This window comes from Camelus bactrianus, chromosome 11, assembly GCF_048773025.1.
Source record: "Camelus bactrianus isolate YW-2024 breed Bactrian camel chromosome 11, ASM4877302v1, whole genome shotgun sequence".
NCBI lineage: Eukaryota > Metazoa > Chordata > Mammalia > Artiodactyla > Camelidae > Camelus > Camelus bactrianus.
Window position 1 is genome coordinate 58,737,721 of NC_133549.1, and position 14,176 is coordinate 58,751,896.

Sequence of the window (14,176 nt, forward strand, 5' to 3'; positions counted from 1 at the left end):
TCCTAGGAGAATAACCGAACGTATTCTGTATTTGAAAGTACGTATCATTAAAAATCAATGTATTTGTGTTTGGTCTTTATAAAGATGGACATCTAAATGTTTAAAAAATAGGACTGTTTTAGGTGGGTTTTTCTGTTTCCTTTCTTCTGCTTTATTGTAGTGTATTTTTAAAATGAATTACATAACGCAGGGAAAATATATTTCAAAAACAAATTTGTAATGGCATCACCACCCAAACCATGGTAGAGTTTCCAGAAGCCCTAGACTCTTATAAAAATGTGACAGAAGTCACTCTCCTACTGCAAGACACACACTACCATATAATTAATTTTCAACGCCAACCATGGGAGAGGAAGAAGAGGGTACAATGGACACATAGTGTGATGAGGAGAGTAGCAACCTATTTTAGGGGGTCAGAGAAAGCGTCTTTGAGGAATAGGATACAAGCATCCTCACACAGATTAAAAAACTGAAGCTTATGCAAGTTAAGTAACCGTGGCCATTGGAGACCACTATTGAGACTTCTCTCCATTTCTGAATTTCTGACCTCTCCATGGCATGAACTGGGGAGGAATTACTATGTTAAAGTTTCCAGTAGCATCTTTATTCCTCTTTGGAAGATTTGTTTTATTATTGGTGGTGGTGATGGTGGTGGCAGTCTCCGTTATGTAATGGGAAAGGCAAAAATCTGCTGTAGGAGCCCAAAGGGGCAAGTCGAGTAGGGGTAAAATGGCTCCAATTTAAAGAGGAGCATCTGCTCTCCTTTCTTTGGGGAAAGTTCCATTTAGAGGTAATTATGACATGGAAGGGAAGGAGGCCTGAGACTGATGGGGTCTCAGCTTTGTTCCAAAGAACCTTCTGTGATGGTGTAGATGTTACATGTACTGGGTTAATACACTGGCCGTCGGCCACATGTGGCTACCGAGCACCTGCAGTGTGGTTCCTGAGAAAGAGGAACACACATTTACATTTAATTCAACTTAATTTAGTTTAAAGTTAGTACCTGCTAGTTAGTAGCTACTGAATTAAGAGAGCCCAGGGGTTGAGGAAATAGGGTTTCCCCTCTCACTGAGCCCAGAGACTAGGTGAAGGGGTCTGGGCTCTGGCTAGGAGAGATGCAGTGAAAAGTTCTCACCAGGGGAAAGTGAGATGGACTCTCCAACACAGTGGCCTCAGACGAGTGGTCTCCCGAGGAAGGGGTCACGGCCTATGGACTTTGGAGACAGTGTTACCCGGAACTGGTCCTTTACTCCGTCTTTCTGCTCTGAACTCCCTTCATCAACCCTTAAGTTTTTAGAAACGCCCTATTGGGCATTATAGTCAGGGTTTAGTTGTGCTTTGGGGAACTCAGGGAGAGACTGCGTCGTATGGTTGAGCATTTTGGGGCCTAAACAAATCAGTAGTGTAAGGGCAGTAGGTTACTTGAGTCTGAACCTCCAGGTCTAGCTTGTAGTAGAAGCTCTTCAATATTTGCTAAATTGAATTTAACTGAGATAGGAAATCTCCAGATAAGGTTTATCCATGGACACCGTTTTGCTAATGTGTGTGCTGAACCACGTCGGCCTTTTATCTCGGCAGAAAGTAAAATCTGACACTTGTTTATCCATCAACAGGTTTAGCAGTTCAACTATCTTAAAAACACTGCTTTCACTTTAACCAAAAATTAAAATACTTTAAATAAAGTAACCTTTCTTATGACTTAATTAGTTCCAAATACGGCCCAGCACCTACTAAAACTTTTTCAAAACATCTGATATTTGGGAAAGGCAGTCCAACTGGACATGCTGACTAGTCACTGACCTGCGACACAGGTGCCAAGTTCTATCACACACAATCAGAACGTCATCCAGCTAAGACCCTGGGCCACAGCCTCTCAGCCTCCCTGGGCAGGGTGCCTTCACAGATGGAGGTTCACGCAGTATGGGGCAGGAAGAATTGAACCTTTCGAAATGTAGCTATTAAAGATATAATCAGCTATGAAACTCACTGTTCCTAATAGAAGGGTTCATATTTGAGTTATTTCACACACGTACAAACTATCTCTACAGATAACTGCAAGATTTCCTTTGTCAAAAAGTGAAAACCATATAACCCGTGCTCCCCTCTTTACTACATAAATCAAAGCACTTAAGGCCTAACGTTATTCTCCAATTGTATTTACTAGTTCTTTGCAGCTGCCTGGTAACATTTACTTTTTCTGTTTCATCCTTGCATGTCTTACTTTGTGTATTTTAATCTGTAAAGCACCTGAAATCCTTTTAGAAACCCATGAGGCATAGCACTCCTAACTCCTTCAGAGATCAAAACCAAAAAGCACTACATAACAAGACCAGGAGAAGGACATTGTATTCAGTTATCTTCCCCAAATGGGAAATTAAATAATAATTTACAAGAGAAAGGCCAATGACAAGAGTGAAGATTAAGTTACGTGGTCCCTTATATTTGATGAAAAAACTCTTAGCCAGCAAAGTATTAACCTATCTTCTTCAGTCAATAAAATAATTTTGCAGGCATCCAATAATATAATTTGGCCTTTACTTACTCTAGTGCATAAATGCTCCTCACTGGAGTGATAATCAGTAGCAGTTCTGGCGTGCCTTACTTACGTTCTTCCCCAAGAGAGCGAGGGTGATTTGCTAAGAGGGCAAGGGTCATGCATAAATTCAGCCGGTGTCAATGCCGTCTCAGCACTTAATTCCGAGAATGGAGCGTGCTGACGCTGCACTGCAGGATTCAGCAGCTATTCTATTAACTGCCTGCAGCAGACCCATGAGGCTGAATAGGTCATCGTGGATAGTCCAAAAGGAAATATTCAAGTTGTCAGATGGGTATCTTAACATATACATAGCAAAAGTACAGTACAAAAATCAAAATGCACATTAGAATAAAAATCTAAGGAAAGGTGTTAGTAAAGAAAAAGATAAGTATGCTATAAATCGGTTACCATCGCTCCTACCCGGGGGTAATACATTCACCACCGGCTAGGATCTGCTTTCTTGCTGCATAAATTAGCCAGTGCTACAAAGAAGCAAAGAAAGCAATCTGTTCTATTGTGTACCCCCTTTAATCACAACGCATTTGGCTTTGCCTCGTATCTGCTTTGGAAATGCACACGGACTACGTGCAGGAAATGATTCCAGAAAGAAGGTTCATCCATTCTCCCATCCCCAGCTTTCTTGGCCAGCAGGGAGCCATTCTTCAGGTCCTGCCCTCAGCCAACAGAGAACTACAAGAGTATATCTGCCTTTATTCAACAATCTGCACAGCCTGGAAACAGAAATCACCACCCCCAGGAAGACAAAGGTTGCTGTGGTTGTTTTTTAACTTTAACTTTCTAATCAATACCTCTATCTCAGCCCAGGTCCTGGCTCACACGATTTATGGTGATCATCGGCAGCCAGTTCTTAGCAACTGTGGCTTAACGAACTTTCCTTTCTTGTCTAACCAGGTAAAATCCGCTTCCGTCTGTGTTCAGGGCATCTCACTCTCACCTTCTATTTCTGCTGCAATCTTGAGCGAAGTCTGACCTGAGGAGACCCCACTCAAGTTGAGAAGGGAGAGGCCTCTGTAGTACAAAAGGTGAGAGGCTCAATTATTACCTAATAAATACTAGAGATTTGGAAACTACAATGGGTTTCAAGAGGCAACTAGCAGTTGCCTCAGCTTCAGCTCTTTGTGAAGACCGGTACTACTCAGACATCCTACAGCAAGCCCCTCGTCACCAACTGCAGAGGGAAACATGGGTTGTCGGCAGTAAGCAACGGTGCCATCCACCTAGTACATATAATCAAATCCCACCACAGCCTTCAGCTCACAGTGCTATTCGGCCTCATTAATTAGGAGTGACTAGAGAAGATGCTTTTCTGAATCAGTGGAAAGTCTGAATTTTAATATATTTTAAACAAAAGCACAATGTGCTTACTTTTAATCACTTAGGGTAATTCAGACAAGGTTAACGGTGCAGGTCTGAGGTCTCCACTGATCTTTAATCAATAAATTAGCATAATTTATAATTGTCACAGTCATTGTTTTAATGTAAATGGATGCTTTGGAATTGCTTGAAGGAGTCTGAAAACACCGTAATTTCTCCTCTTAAATTGCTTAAACACTTGCCCCAATCTTTTTATTTCCAGCAGCATCAGGAAATTTCTGAACAATGGCACAAAGACCAACTTCAAACACTACCCTGACATGAATTTTCCAAATGTCCTAATTAGAAGATGTGACTTAATGAGGTTTTCATTATACTGTGAATTACAGAAATAAAGCCAAAAGAATGTGCTTACAGATACGAGCTTCAGTTTTCGTATCAGCATACCCTGTTTATACATGATTTAAAGAAGTGCTTAACTTTGTCCTTCCAAATGTCACACTGGGCTTCAGGTCTGCCATGTAGCTGAAACCCAAGGATGCTGTTAATGCGGCAAGAACATAGCTCTAGAGTGACATGAGCTGCCTCATTTAAACTGATAAAGGCTTTTAGCAGGCTAATGACAATAGGATAGGAAATAGCTTTTATATTAGTACAGTCTGAGCTCTTATTAATTTTTACTGAACCAATGAATTATCAGAAGGAAAAGAAAAATGAATCCCCAGAGTCACCGGAGGGAGACTGAATACTGGAGGGGTTAAGAGCTGTGGGGCTGCAATTCTGCCTTTTCTAATTTATTAGCTCTGTGGTCTCGACCAGCTACTTGGTGGTGGTTGTTGTTTTGTTGTTGTTCCTTTTCATGCTCTTTTCCATCGTAGGCTACTACAAGGTACTGAATATAGTTGGACCAGCTACCTGTTATCTCTAAGCCTTGGTTTACCCTTCTGTAAAACAAGGATAATACTTTTCTTGATATGAGAATAACAGTGCTCAGTTCAGCATCTACTTCAAAGATGGTACTACTTTTGCTGCTGCTACAGCTACTGCTGGTACTAAGCTTATACCCATTCTCCCTATCTGGCCAATTGACATTTCTCCCCCAACAAGTGAGGTTTTAGTAAAACTAACACTTCAAAAGCTACATTCAGAATCGCAGCGCTGCTGCTGCTGCTGGTGACAGTGATGGTGACGTGTCAGACACTGTACCAAGTGCTCTGTGTATGCTCTCTTCTAATTCTCACAGCGACCCAATGAGGGCACACTGCTATTATTATTATTTAACTTCATAATTCATATTATTTCGTCTTATCCATAGGGAAACTGATGGACACAGAAAATTAAAGCCAAAATTTGAACCCAGAGAGTCTGAATCCTGAGTCTACACATTTAGCCACTCCATTCTGATTTCTACTTTGTTTCTATGTCTGATGATTCTGTTTCTGATGATCAAGCCAGCACTAGACAGGTTTTTACATTCAGAGCAGTATTATTCTGCATGTCTGAGTTGCTGTCCAGGGTATACACGATACAGTGATTCCTTTCTCCATGAATATGAGCTTGCTCAGGGTACAGAATCTCGCTACTCATTCCGAACGCTTGTAAAGGACAGAAGATAAAAGCAAAAGATGGCTTCTATTCCTTAGGTTCTGAAGTTTGGGCCTTATCCAGACATCCTGGCTCATTCCCACCTGTAAGATCAAGACCCTGCAAGTGCCATCTGACCCACATCTAACAGTCTCAGAAATTTCACCCTGGGGGACAGCTTGTCGTTTCCAGTCATTGTGACTTACTTATATTTTGTAATATATTCACTTATATAATTATCAATCACCCCTACTCCCCACCCCGATCTTGGGGTTTTTTTTTCCTGCTAGTAGACAGGCATATCTGGATAAAAGCAAAAAAATGCACTAGGATGAGTAGAAAAATCACAGCTTCCACTGCCTGGAAGGACCCCTGGGGGTCATCTGTCTCGACCCTCCCTCATGTTGGGGAAGGAGGGTTCAGGATCATTTCAGATGCCTCATGGGCACATCTGACTGCAGCGCTCTTACCCGGGCGGTGAAGTCCACAGCAGCTGCTCTGTTTAACAGCAACGTGGCCACATTGATGTTTCCATAGTGAGCAGCTATGTGGAGCGGAGTGAAGCCACTCTGTAAAGAAAACACAGCAGACAGTCAACTGATTCCTGCCGGCCCTTCGTCTGACATGTTAATACCATAACCCCGCCCGAATAAAAACGAGGAAGCAAAATATGCTGAGGTCCACGTTCCATTCTGTACTAGGTTTCTTTCTATTAGTGCCAATTGCTCGTAGGATTTCAAATAGATGCCAAACTCACAGGCAGGGGAGTAGCCAGGAAGGAACCAAGGGTGGAAACAGAGCAATTTTAGTAATCCAATAGCAGATCTGTACAGAAGCCAACGTTTCAAAACGTTAAAATAGGGGTGGCAAGAAAAATCTTGATAGCTCATAGAAAGTTCGATTAGTACCACTGTTTTATTGCTGATGGTAGAACTGTCCACTGAAACTCTGTCAAAATTTAACTAATATTATATATTCAATATAGAGTCAAATTAATCAATAGTAAAAGCCAATTTTAATGATAAAAGCAATTTGCGGGGAAGAAGTATGATTACAGTTGGTCTCGAATAATGGGGATTGTGTTTTATAAAGAATCAACAAGTTGGTCTCTTTATTAGCAAATGCCTATTCAGTAACACATTTTTCCGGATTATTCATACCAAGGTCATTTTACTTCCTTAAAAAATGCTAAAAACATGCAGCGATTCACTTAGTCCCCAAAGATTTAAACCTTGTAGGAACTAGATGCATTTCTAAATTGTGAGCGAGCTTCTCAGCCATGCTAGCTATCTCACTGACTCTGGCGAAGGGTGGGTCATACGGGTACCCTTCCGAGGTAACTTTGGTTTTGCTGACACCACTGAGGGTAAGTGTCATGCAGAACTCTGGAGAATCAATTCTAGATAAGTAGAATGACAGGGTTGTCTGCAGCTTTAGGTATACCTGAGAAGTTTCTAAGTGTCAAAGCGCTTCATCTCACGTAACGCTATTGCAATACCCTTCAGTTTCAAGGATTCCTCATACTTCCTTTCCAACACCAGGTTCAGCTGCAGAAAGCCCTGGTAATCAAACTACTATCTTCTCTGGCACATGCTACTTCGGGGGCGGGGGTATAAAGCAGGTATCTAGCCTACAGAAGGCAATGCAAAGAAGAAGGGAAAGAAATGAGGCAGTAGCACTAAGTAATGGGAAAATGATGCAGATACAGATTATATGTACATGTATATATATATATATACCTCTGTTGTTCTATTCACCACCATCTAGGTTAACACATTTGGAAGCAAAGAGGAGGAAAAAATGAACGGTTAGTTTGCTCTTGGTGATATGGATGCAGAAAGCTCTGACCGCTAAGTCATGAGGATGAAGCTGGGATGGCGGCATAAGAGGCACAGAAAGAAAGCTAGACTGAATGACGGGCCGCCCACGGCTGGCTCCAGGTGCTGCACTCCTTCACCGACACTTCCCAGCACTACGTGTCAAGACAGTGGGAGGTTGTGGCTGGGGCTCTCTGGCTGCTGGCGCGCTTTCCACAGCTCATCAATACTTAGTGCATTGCCGACAGCCTTAGACAGCAACCCCAGGTTTATTTTGTGCACATTGTTGTTAGCATTTCGTACTTTTTCACCCTGATGTTTGAGCTGAAGTGTTAAACACCTTATATATATACATTAAAAGGAAGGACACCATCAGGTGCGTATCGACTGACTTCTTTTGAGGTGGCCTTTTAGCATACAGAGAGCAGCACCCGCAGTTCCCTCCCACCTTTATATGCCAAGGGGCATGTGCCTTCAACTGCGTGATTTGGACGCGTGATTTTATTTCTCTCAGTGCCGTTAAGTGTTTGGCATAAGCTTGCCCCAGGGGAGCCCAAGAGTTCTGCAAGTTTGGGCGCCTAGCCCGGGACGGCTGCACCGCAGGCGCCTCACCTTGGACTCCACGTCTGCGTTGTTGTCGTTCTGCAGCAGCAGGGCAGCGGCCTTCGTGTCATCTTTCCGGGCCGCAATATGAAGAGCTGGAAGACGCACTTTTCCTTTAGTGTCGTTTTCCAGCAGGAGTGACACTACTTGATCGTGACCTTGTTGCAAAGCTACTGCCAACGGTGTGAAGCCATCCTACAAATAAATGGATGGGTCAAGATTGGCCCCCATGGATATCTTCTTTTTGATGAACAAATCAGAAGGTGACCAAGTGACCAAGTATTAATTTGTTCAGGGTTATTAAAGCTGACATACTCGGTGAACATAAACATGAAAAGACACTTAAATATATATATATATATATATATATATATATGTATGTATGTGTGTACATATATATATACACACATACACATACACACACATACACACACACATATACACATATACACACACACTTATATACCAAAGCAGAAAATTTTAAAAAATCTAGTAAGTCTATAGGCTTTTTCTGTGGAAAAAGTGATATACATTAATTGGGTAAATTTTGAAAGGACACAAAAGTATTACATAAAGTAGAAAAAAATGCTGTAATTTCAGTATCTGTAAAATAACCTCAGTGAAAGCAGTAACACTTCAGGTTGAATCCAGGCAAATTTTTCAAAGGAGTTCATTTAAATAAATTATAAATATTTCCAGTGATTTTTTAAAACCTGGGGAATACCCTGCCTGGTTCATCACTGTACCTTGCTCAATTAGTCTATGTGATTTCATGAACTATAGTTATTGTCATTTTAAGAAAGGTACACATGAAAGACTCTTGGCTTCTCTGACCAATTCAAGAAAGGATCATGCAAAATGTGACTAGAATACATTCAGACATACACACATAACTGGACGTTGACTCTTTGCATTGTATTGCCCTGGGATTTGACCAAGAAAAGACAGCTACAGATTTCACTGCGGTTTATTAATTTGTAGAAGATCTAGTGTTGCTGACTACGAATACATAGCACAGAGTAGAAAATCCTAAGGCTGGCTCACAAATTTAAATTCTGCAATGCTTTCATTATCACACACTCAAAAGAACATTTCAAAATTACTTTTACTAGGGAATTGGCAAGTGAGTCACTTATTATTTTATTTGGGTCATGATATTATATATCTGCAGTCCCTGTGGTACAAATCAAGGCTGCTCTAATAGAAGCGTGTTTGTAAGGGAGAAAGAGAAAACGTAGTTACTCGCATGCTGATGTCTTGCATGCTAATGTCTTGTTGGTTTTCCTCAAAGATCATTTCATCATTCTTTTCCTGCTGGAAAACAGATAAGTGCTCCTAGGACTTATCTGAATAAATGCAAATCAACACATTTATATTCAAGGATGTGCAAAATATTGGCCCGAAGCACTTAAGTGACAGTACTGTTCAGGTTCTTCTCATATAAATCTTGAAGTAATACATCTCCATTCTCCTTACTAACTGTGGACTATTTCTACCCTGGCTTCTAAACTCACACTCTCTGCCCCACCCTGAAATGTCCTCCTTGCTCTTAATTTACTAATTCTATCTACTTGCTAAGCTTGAAAATCCTGCTGAAGTTCCACTCGCTCCTTTCAGCTTTTCCAAGAAGCCCTACATAAGGCCCAGGGTGAGCGTTAACGTAACCAGAACGGCATTCCCTGCAACCAACAATAAGAAAACAGAGACAGGCTGGATACGACCAAGATGTCACTGAAATGACATCACAGATTATATACATAAGGACATAAAGTTCAGAATGTAATTTAATGTTATGAGAAAAGTAATCTACATAACTGTATAAATATAGGGTCTCATTTTCATTAAAGTAAATGTGTGTACCGTGAATGTGCACAAAAAATCTGGATGAATAAACAAAGTGTTATCTCTAGGGATAATTAACAGTGGCTTTTTCCTCTTTTTGCTTTTTATTGTATGTTCTCATTTATGTAATATATTACTTTTGCCAAAAAATACATTTAAAAAAATGGAGTGGTGAAAAGAAAATTGTGTATTAAGAGTTAATGTTGCATCTCAATTTTAAAACATCAGCAAAATCTAAGGGGTAAAAATGACAGCCCACTTCTGTTCAGAATCAAAATGAAATAGCTACGTTGCCACAGATAGAAAGTTTTAAATCCACTGGGCCTATACATAAAGGAAACCACTTTGCACTAGAAAATAAACTGCAGCTGAGACGATTAGCATGGACAAGAATGTGCTTCCTGCACAACCCAATTAAAGACACAAAGATACCAGCCCTAAGGTGTTAACAGCTAAAATTAGCAGCTCCAGATTTTGTTTCCAAACCAAGTTTAAACAATTTGATTTGCTCTGTGCAGTTAGTCTTAAGAGAAAAATACAAGCTGAAAGGAAATGTGATAGAAGCCCCATAATAACCTCCACTGCCTGGTGGAGTATCTGGCACAAAATAGGTGCTTAATAATTCCCTGTGCAATAAATGAACAAATAAATTTACCTCATGCTTCAGAATCTTAATTAGCAAAAGACAGAAGACATATATGGAAAAGATAGGATATGCAGTACACAGTACTATAGGAAAGGTTTTAAATAACCACAATCATGCCAAAGACTTGATGCATATATGCAAGATGCATACGAAAAACACTGTATTGAAGGAATGTGGTAACATTACATCACTTAATGAATTAAAAATACTATTAAAAATGTGCCATCCAGGTGATCTTTTCATTGCCCACTACTGTTTGTTATGTAAATATACGCTTCTGTATAAATGATAGCAATATTAGTGCTAATAAGAGAGTAAAATCGTAGTCAGAACACTGTGTGAATAGAGCATCTTATTTCTTGCTGTTCTTTTTTATTCTCTAATACTAATAACCCAAAAGAAGAGATAAAAATTCAAAGTTTCAGATATCTCTTGATAATCAGATAGCTGTAGTGATGTACTGGCAACCCTCACAAGGACATGGACATGATTTGTTCTTAGAATATTCATTCATTTATTTTTTAAAGTTACAAAAAAGCCCTTGAAATTAAATATAAGAGTAAAAACATATATAAATTATACACACACACACACATCTTTGCTAAAAGACGGAATTAGTAGTTCTAGGATGTCATACACGATATCTCTTTAAGTTAGTTCTAAGTGCCTCTTTTGAGGCTTGAAAGCTTAACAAATAAATACAGAGAACTCAAGAAATTATCGATGATTAGTTTACAAGGTGATTCTGATCTGTTAGTAGTAAATCAGGCTTATGTTCGCGTCTAAAGGAGAGATACTTAATAATCCAGATAGCACAGTCTGAAAAAAGAACACTACCTGTCCTTCACAGATGAGGACAGTACTATGGAATTGCTTTCATCAGGGTATTTATATTAGCTAGACTTTCCATCCAGAGATGGGAATGGATTTTCTCTTCTTCAACAACCCCCACTCCCACGGTCATTCTCCCTGCACAGTGCGAGGAGACCCATGTGTCGTACTTGAGAATTTGCTCAGGCTGCCTCCTGCCCAGGTGTGGAGAGAGGCACTGCTCTTCACCGACCAAATGTTGAGTCCTTTGTTATCAACCATTTGTTATTTCTCAACTAGCTCTAAGAATATGATTATAAAAATAATATATTCACAAGGTAAAAATCCCCAAGAGTATTGAATGGTATAGAGTGAAAAGTGGGCTCCCTCCTAATTCTCAGAATAAACCACTAGTAGCAATACACTGTGGACATTTTCCTGTATCACTACACAGAGTCTTGCCTCATTCTGAATAACACTGAGTAGTATTTTATAAGTTTAGCAATATTCACTCAACAGGTTTCCCAGCAGTACATATTTAGGCTCTTCCCAGTTTTTAAAAAACTGTTATTATTAATTATGTTGTTGAGCTTCTTATATAATAACCATTTCTTTGCATTCTCTAATACATATGTAATATAAATTCTTTGAAGTGGAACTGCTAAGTAAAAGGGTGCATAAGTATTAATTTTGGATAGTTATTGCTAAATGTTCTGCAAAAGTGTTGCAACAGACTGTCAACTTCACCAATATGGTAGGAAAGTTCTGATTTTTTTTTCCACCCTTCAAAATTCTTCCTCATCCCATGGGCAAAAGATGGGATCTCATTCTTTATCTGATTAATAAATTAAGATTTCTTGGACTAGGAGTGAAGGTGAGATATTTTCATACATTCATAGTCATCTGTACTTCTTTTTGTATGAATTGCCTCTTCATTTATTTAGTGGTTTCCCCAGGGAAGGCATGATCTCAAAAACCGGGGGAGGTTACATGCAGTTCCAGTGTATGCCACCGTTTTTGCACCGCTCAGGAAACACTTCCGAATGACAGTCAGAGAGGCGCTATTATGACAGGGATAACCCTGCACCTGTGCTAATTCATTATGTGGTTAAAAATAAGTAATACCCAAACATTAGTTATTTATTATTAGCAAGAGGTTTCTAGTGATACACTTTACAAGGGAATCACAATCTTCCATCCAGATTAGTTTAAAAAGTAAACTGTATTACCTAAAACACTATCAGTGACTTAACTTTTTTATTTTTAAACACTCCCTCTATTCAAGACTGCAAACGTTTTTCTCAAATACCACTTTTACCTAGTATTTAATATACTAGTTTTGTTTAGAAGTGTGAATTAAATTTAATTAGTTAACTTTATAAATATGAATTCAATCATTATAATTATGCTAACTTAAATTTGGAAATAACAGATTCAAACTTTTATCACAAAAATAATTCAAAACAGTGGTTGTCTTTGAGACAAAATTGTAAGTTGCAGAAAAGTATTCTCAAGCAAATATGTACACAGTAAATGAATAGCTCAATTATTAGCTCAAAGATTCTTTAAAGATTAAAAATAGACTATTCTAATGTATTCCATAAAAACTGATGAAATACATTAAAATACAACTGCAATTAAAATACCAGCGGGACAAATTCTCAATGTTACAACTCCAGGTTGACAAAATGCTCTATAAGCATGTGAACTTACCCATGGAAAGAACCAAAGCATCTTACCTCCGTGGCCAGGCTCTGGCTTGCACCGTTGTCAAGAAGAAACTTGACAACTTCCAGGTGGTTCTCCTGGGCTGCCATATACAATGGCGTGAAACCATTCTGCAAAATAAGAAATAAAACGTTTGCAGCTTTTAAAAGTGAATCTATCTTTCCACTGTATTGATGATGTTATATGTTTCAGGAAGGCTCACATACAATAATTTTAATAATATTTCAATGTAGATATTCAAATTTATTAGAAAACCTAAGCATGACAGTTTCAGCAGTATTTCTAAGTATAATTCACAATTGTACTTCATAACTCATAGTTTGAGCGCAGTTCATAGCTAATAGTCTAATTCATACCAACATAACCACTTTAGATAAATATGTACATTCATTTAACTGTCAACCACTTACCAAGTGCCTACCATGAGTAAAGGATTTTACTAGCTGTCATGAGGATATAAAGAAAAATCATGTATTTTTACATTAGGTCATTGTCCCAATAAATTCTTTATTCCAAGCAATAATTACTCATTTTAAATATGTAATACTTATATAAAATTAAGCAACTGAGATGGTTTCTACTTTGGAAGGAATTTATATTAATTTCATATAGCTTCAAAATTACCACAGATGGGGTGACTTCGAGCAAAGGAAATATCTATATCATTGCTATTCACATACCACAAAACTCACTCTTTCAAAGTGTAAAATTTAGTGGTTTTTTAGTATATGCACAAAGCTGGGCAATCATCCCCCATCATCTAATTCCAGAACATTGTATCACCTCAAAAAGGAACTCTGGACCATTCACAGTCATGCCCTCTGGCAACCACTCATCTGCTTTCTGTCTACAGATTTGCCTGTTCTGGACATTTCATACAAATGGAATCATATGATATATGGCACTAAATGGTCTCATTCTACTTCTGCTGACCATACTGATAAAACGTTTTTGGTGAGGACTCCATAATGGAAATTTCAATTTTATAGAGGGAATTTGAGAGAGAGAGAGAAAGAGAGTGAGTGTGTGTGTGTGTGTATTTTGGTCAACCAGCACGTTTGCCTTCATTTGGCAGTACCACTCCTATTCTCTTTAGAGGACCTGTTGCTTCCCGGAAGTGTAGGGAGAACTTGTCTTGGTTGGACTTAAAAACAAGCTGGCCTACCCTGTGCAAGATAGCTTCTATTTGCTCATCTAGGTCTACTCTTTTGTCCTTCTCTGCCAAATCCCCCCTCCTCACCCGACATGACCTGTAGGGACCACGTCAAAGGGCAA

General features: G+C 39.2%; 1 protein-coding gene and 1 long non-coding RNA gene across 7 annotated transcripts in view; one reads left to right on the top strand and one right to left on the bottom strand.

Moving 5' to 3' along the window:
• Nucleotides 1–14,176, bottom strand: part of ANK3 (ankyrin 3) — a 472,635-nt gene that overhangs the window by 188,903 nt on the left and 269,556 nt on the right. For all 6 annotated transcript variants that reach the window (XM_074374055.1, XM_074374057.1, XM_074374056.1 and 3 more), the window contains exons 5-7: nucleotides 12,913–13,011; nucleotides 7,885–8,070; nucleotides 5,926–6,024 (exon numbers count right to left, since the gene is read on the bottom strand). In XM_074374055.1, coding sequence (XP_074230156.1) covers nucleotides 5,926–6,024; nucleotides 7,885–8,070; nucleotides 12,913–13,011 — 384 coding nt within the window. The remainder of the gene's footprint in view (nucleotides 1–5,925; nucleotides 6,025–7,884; nucleotides 8,071–12,912; nucleotides 13,012–14,176) is intronic.
• On the top strand, nucleotides 3,090–7,644 carry LOC141579138 (uncharacterized). Its single transcript, XR_012510242.1, has 2 exons — nucleotides 3,090–3,579; nucleotides 7,223–7,644. It is a non-coding gene; the product is annotated as an uncharacterized LOC141579138 (long non-coding RNA).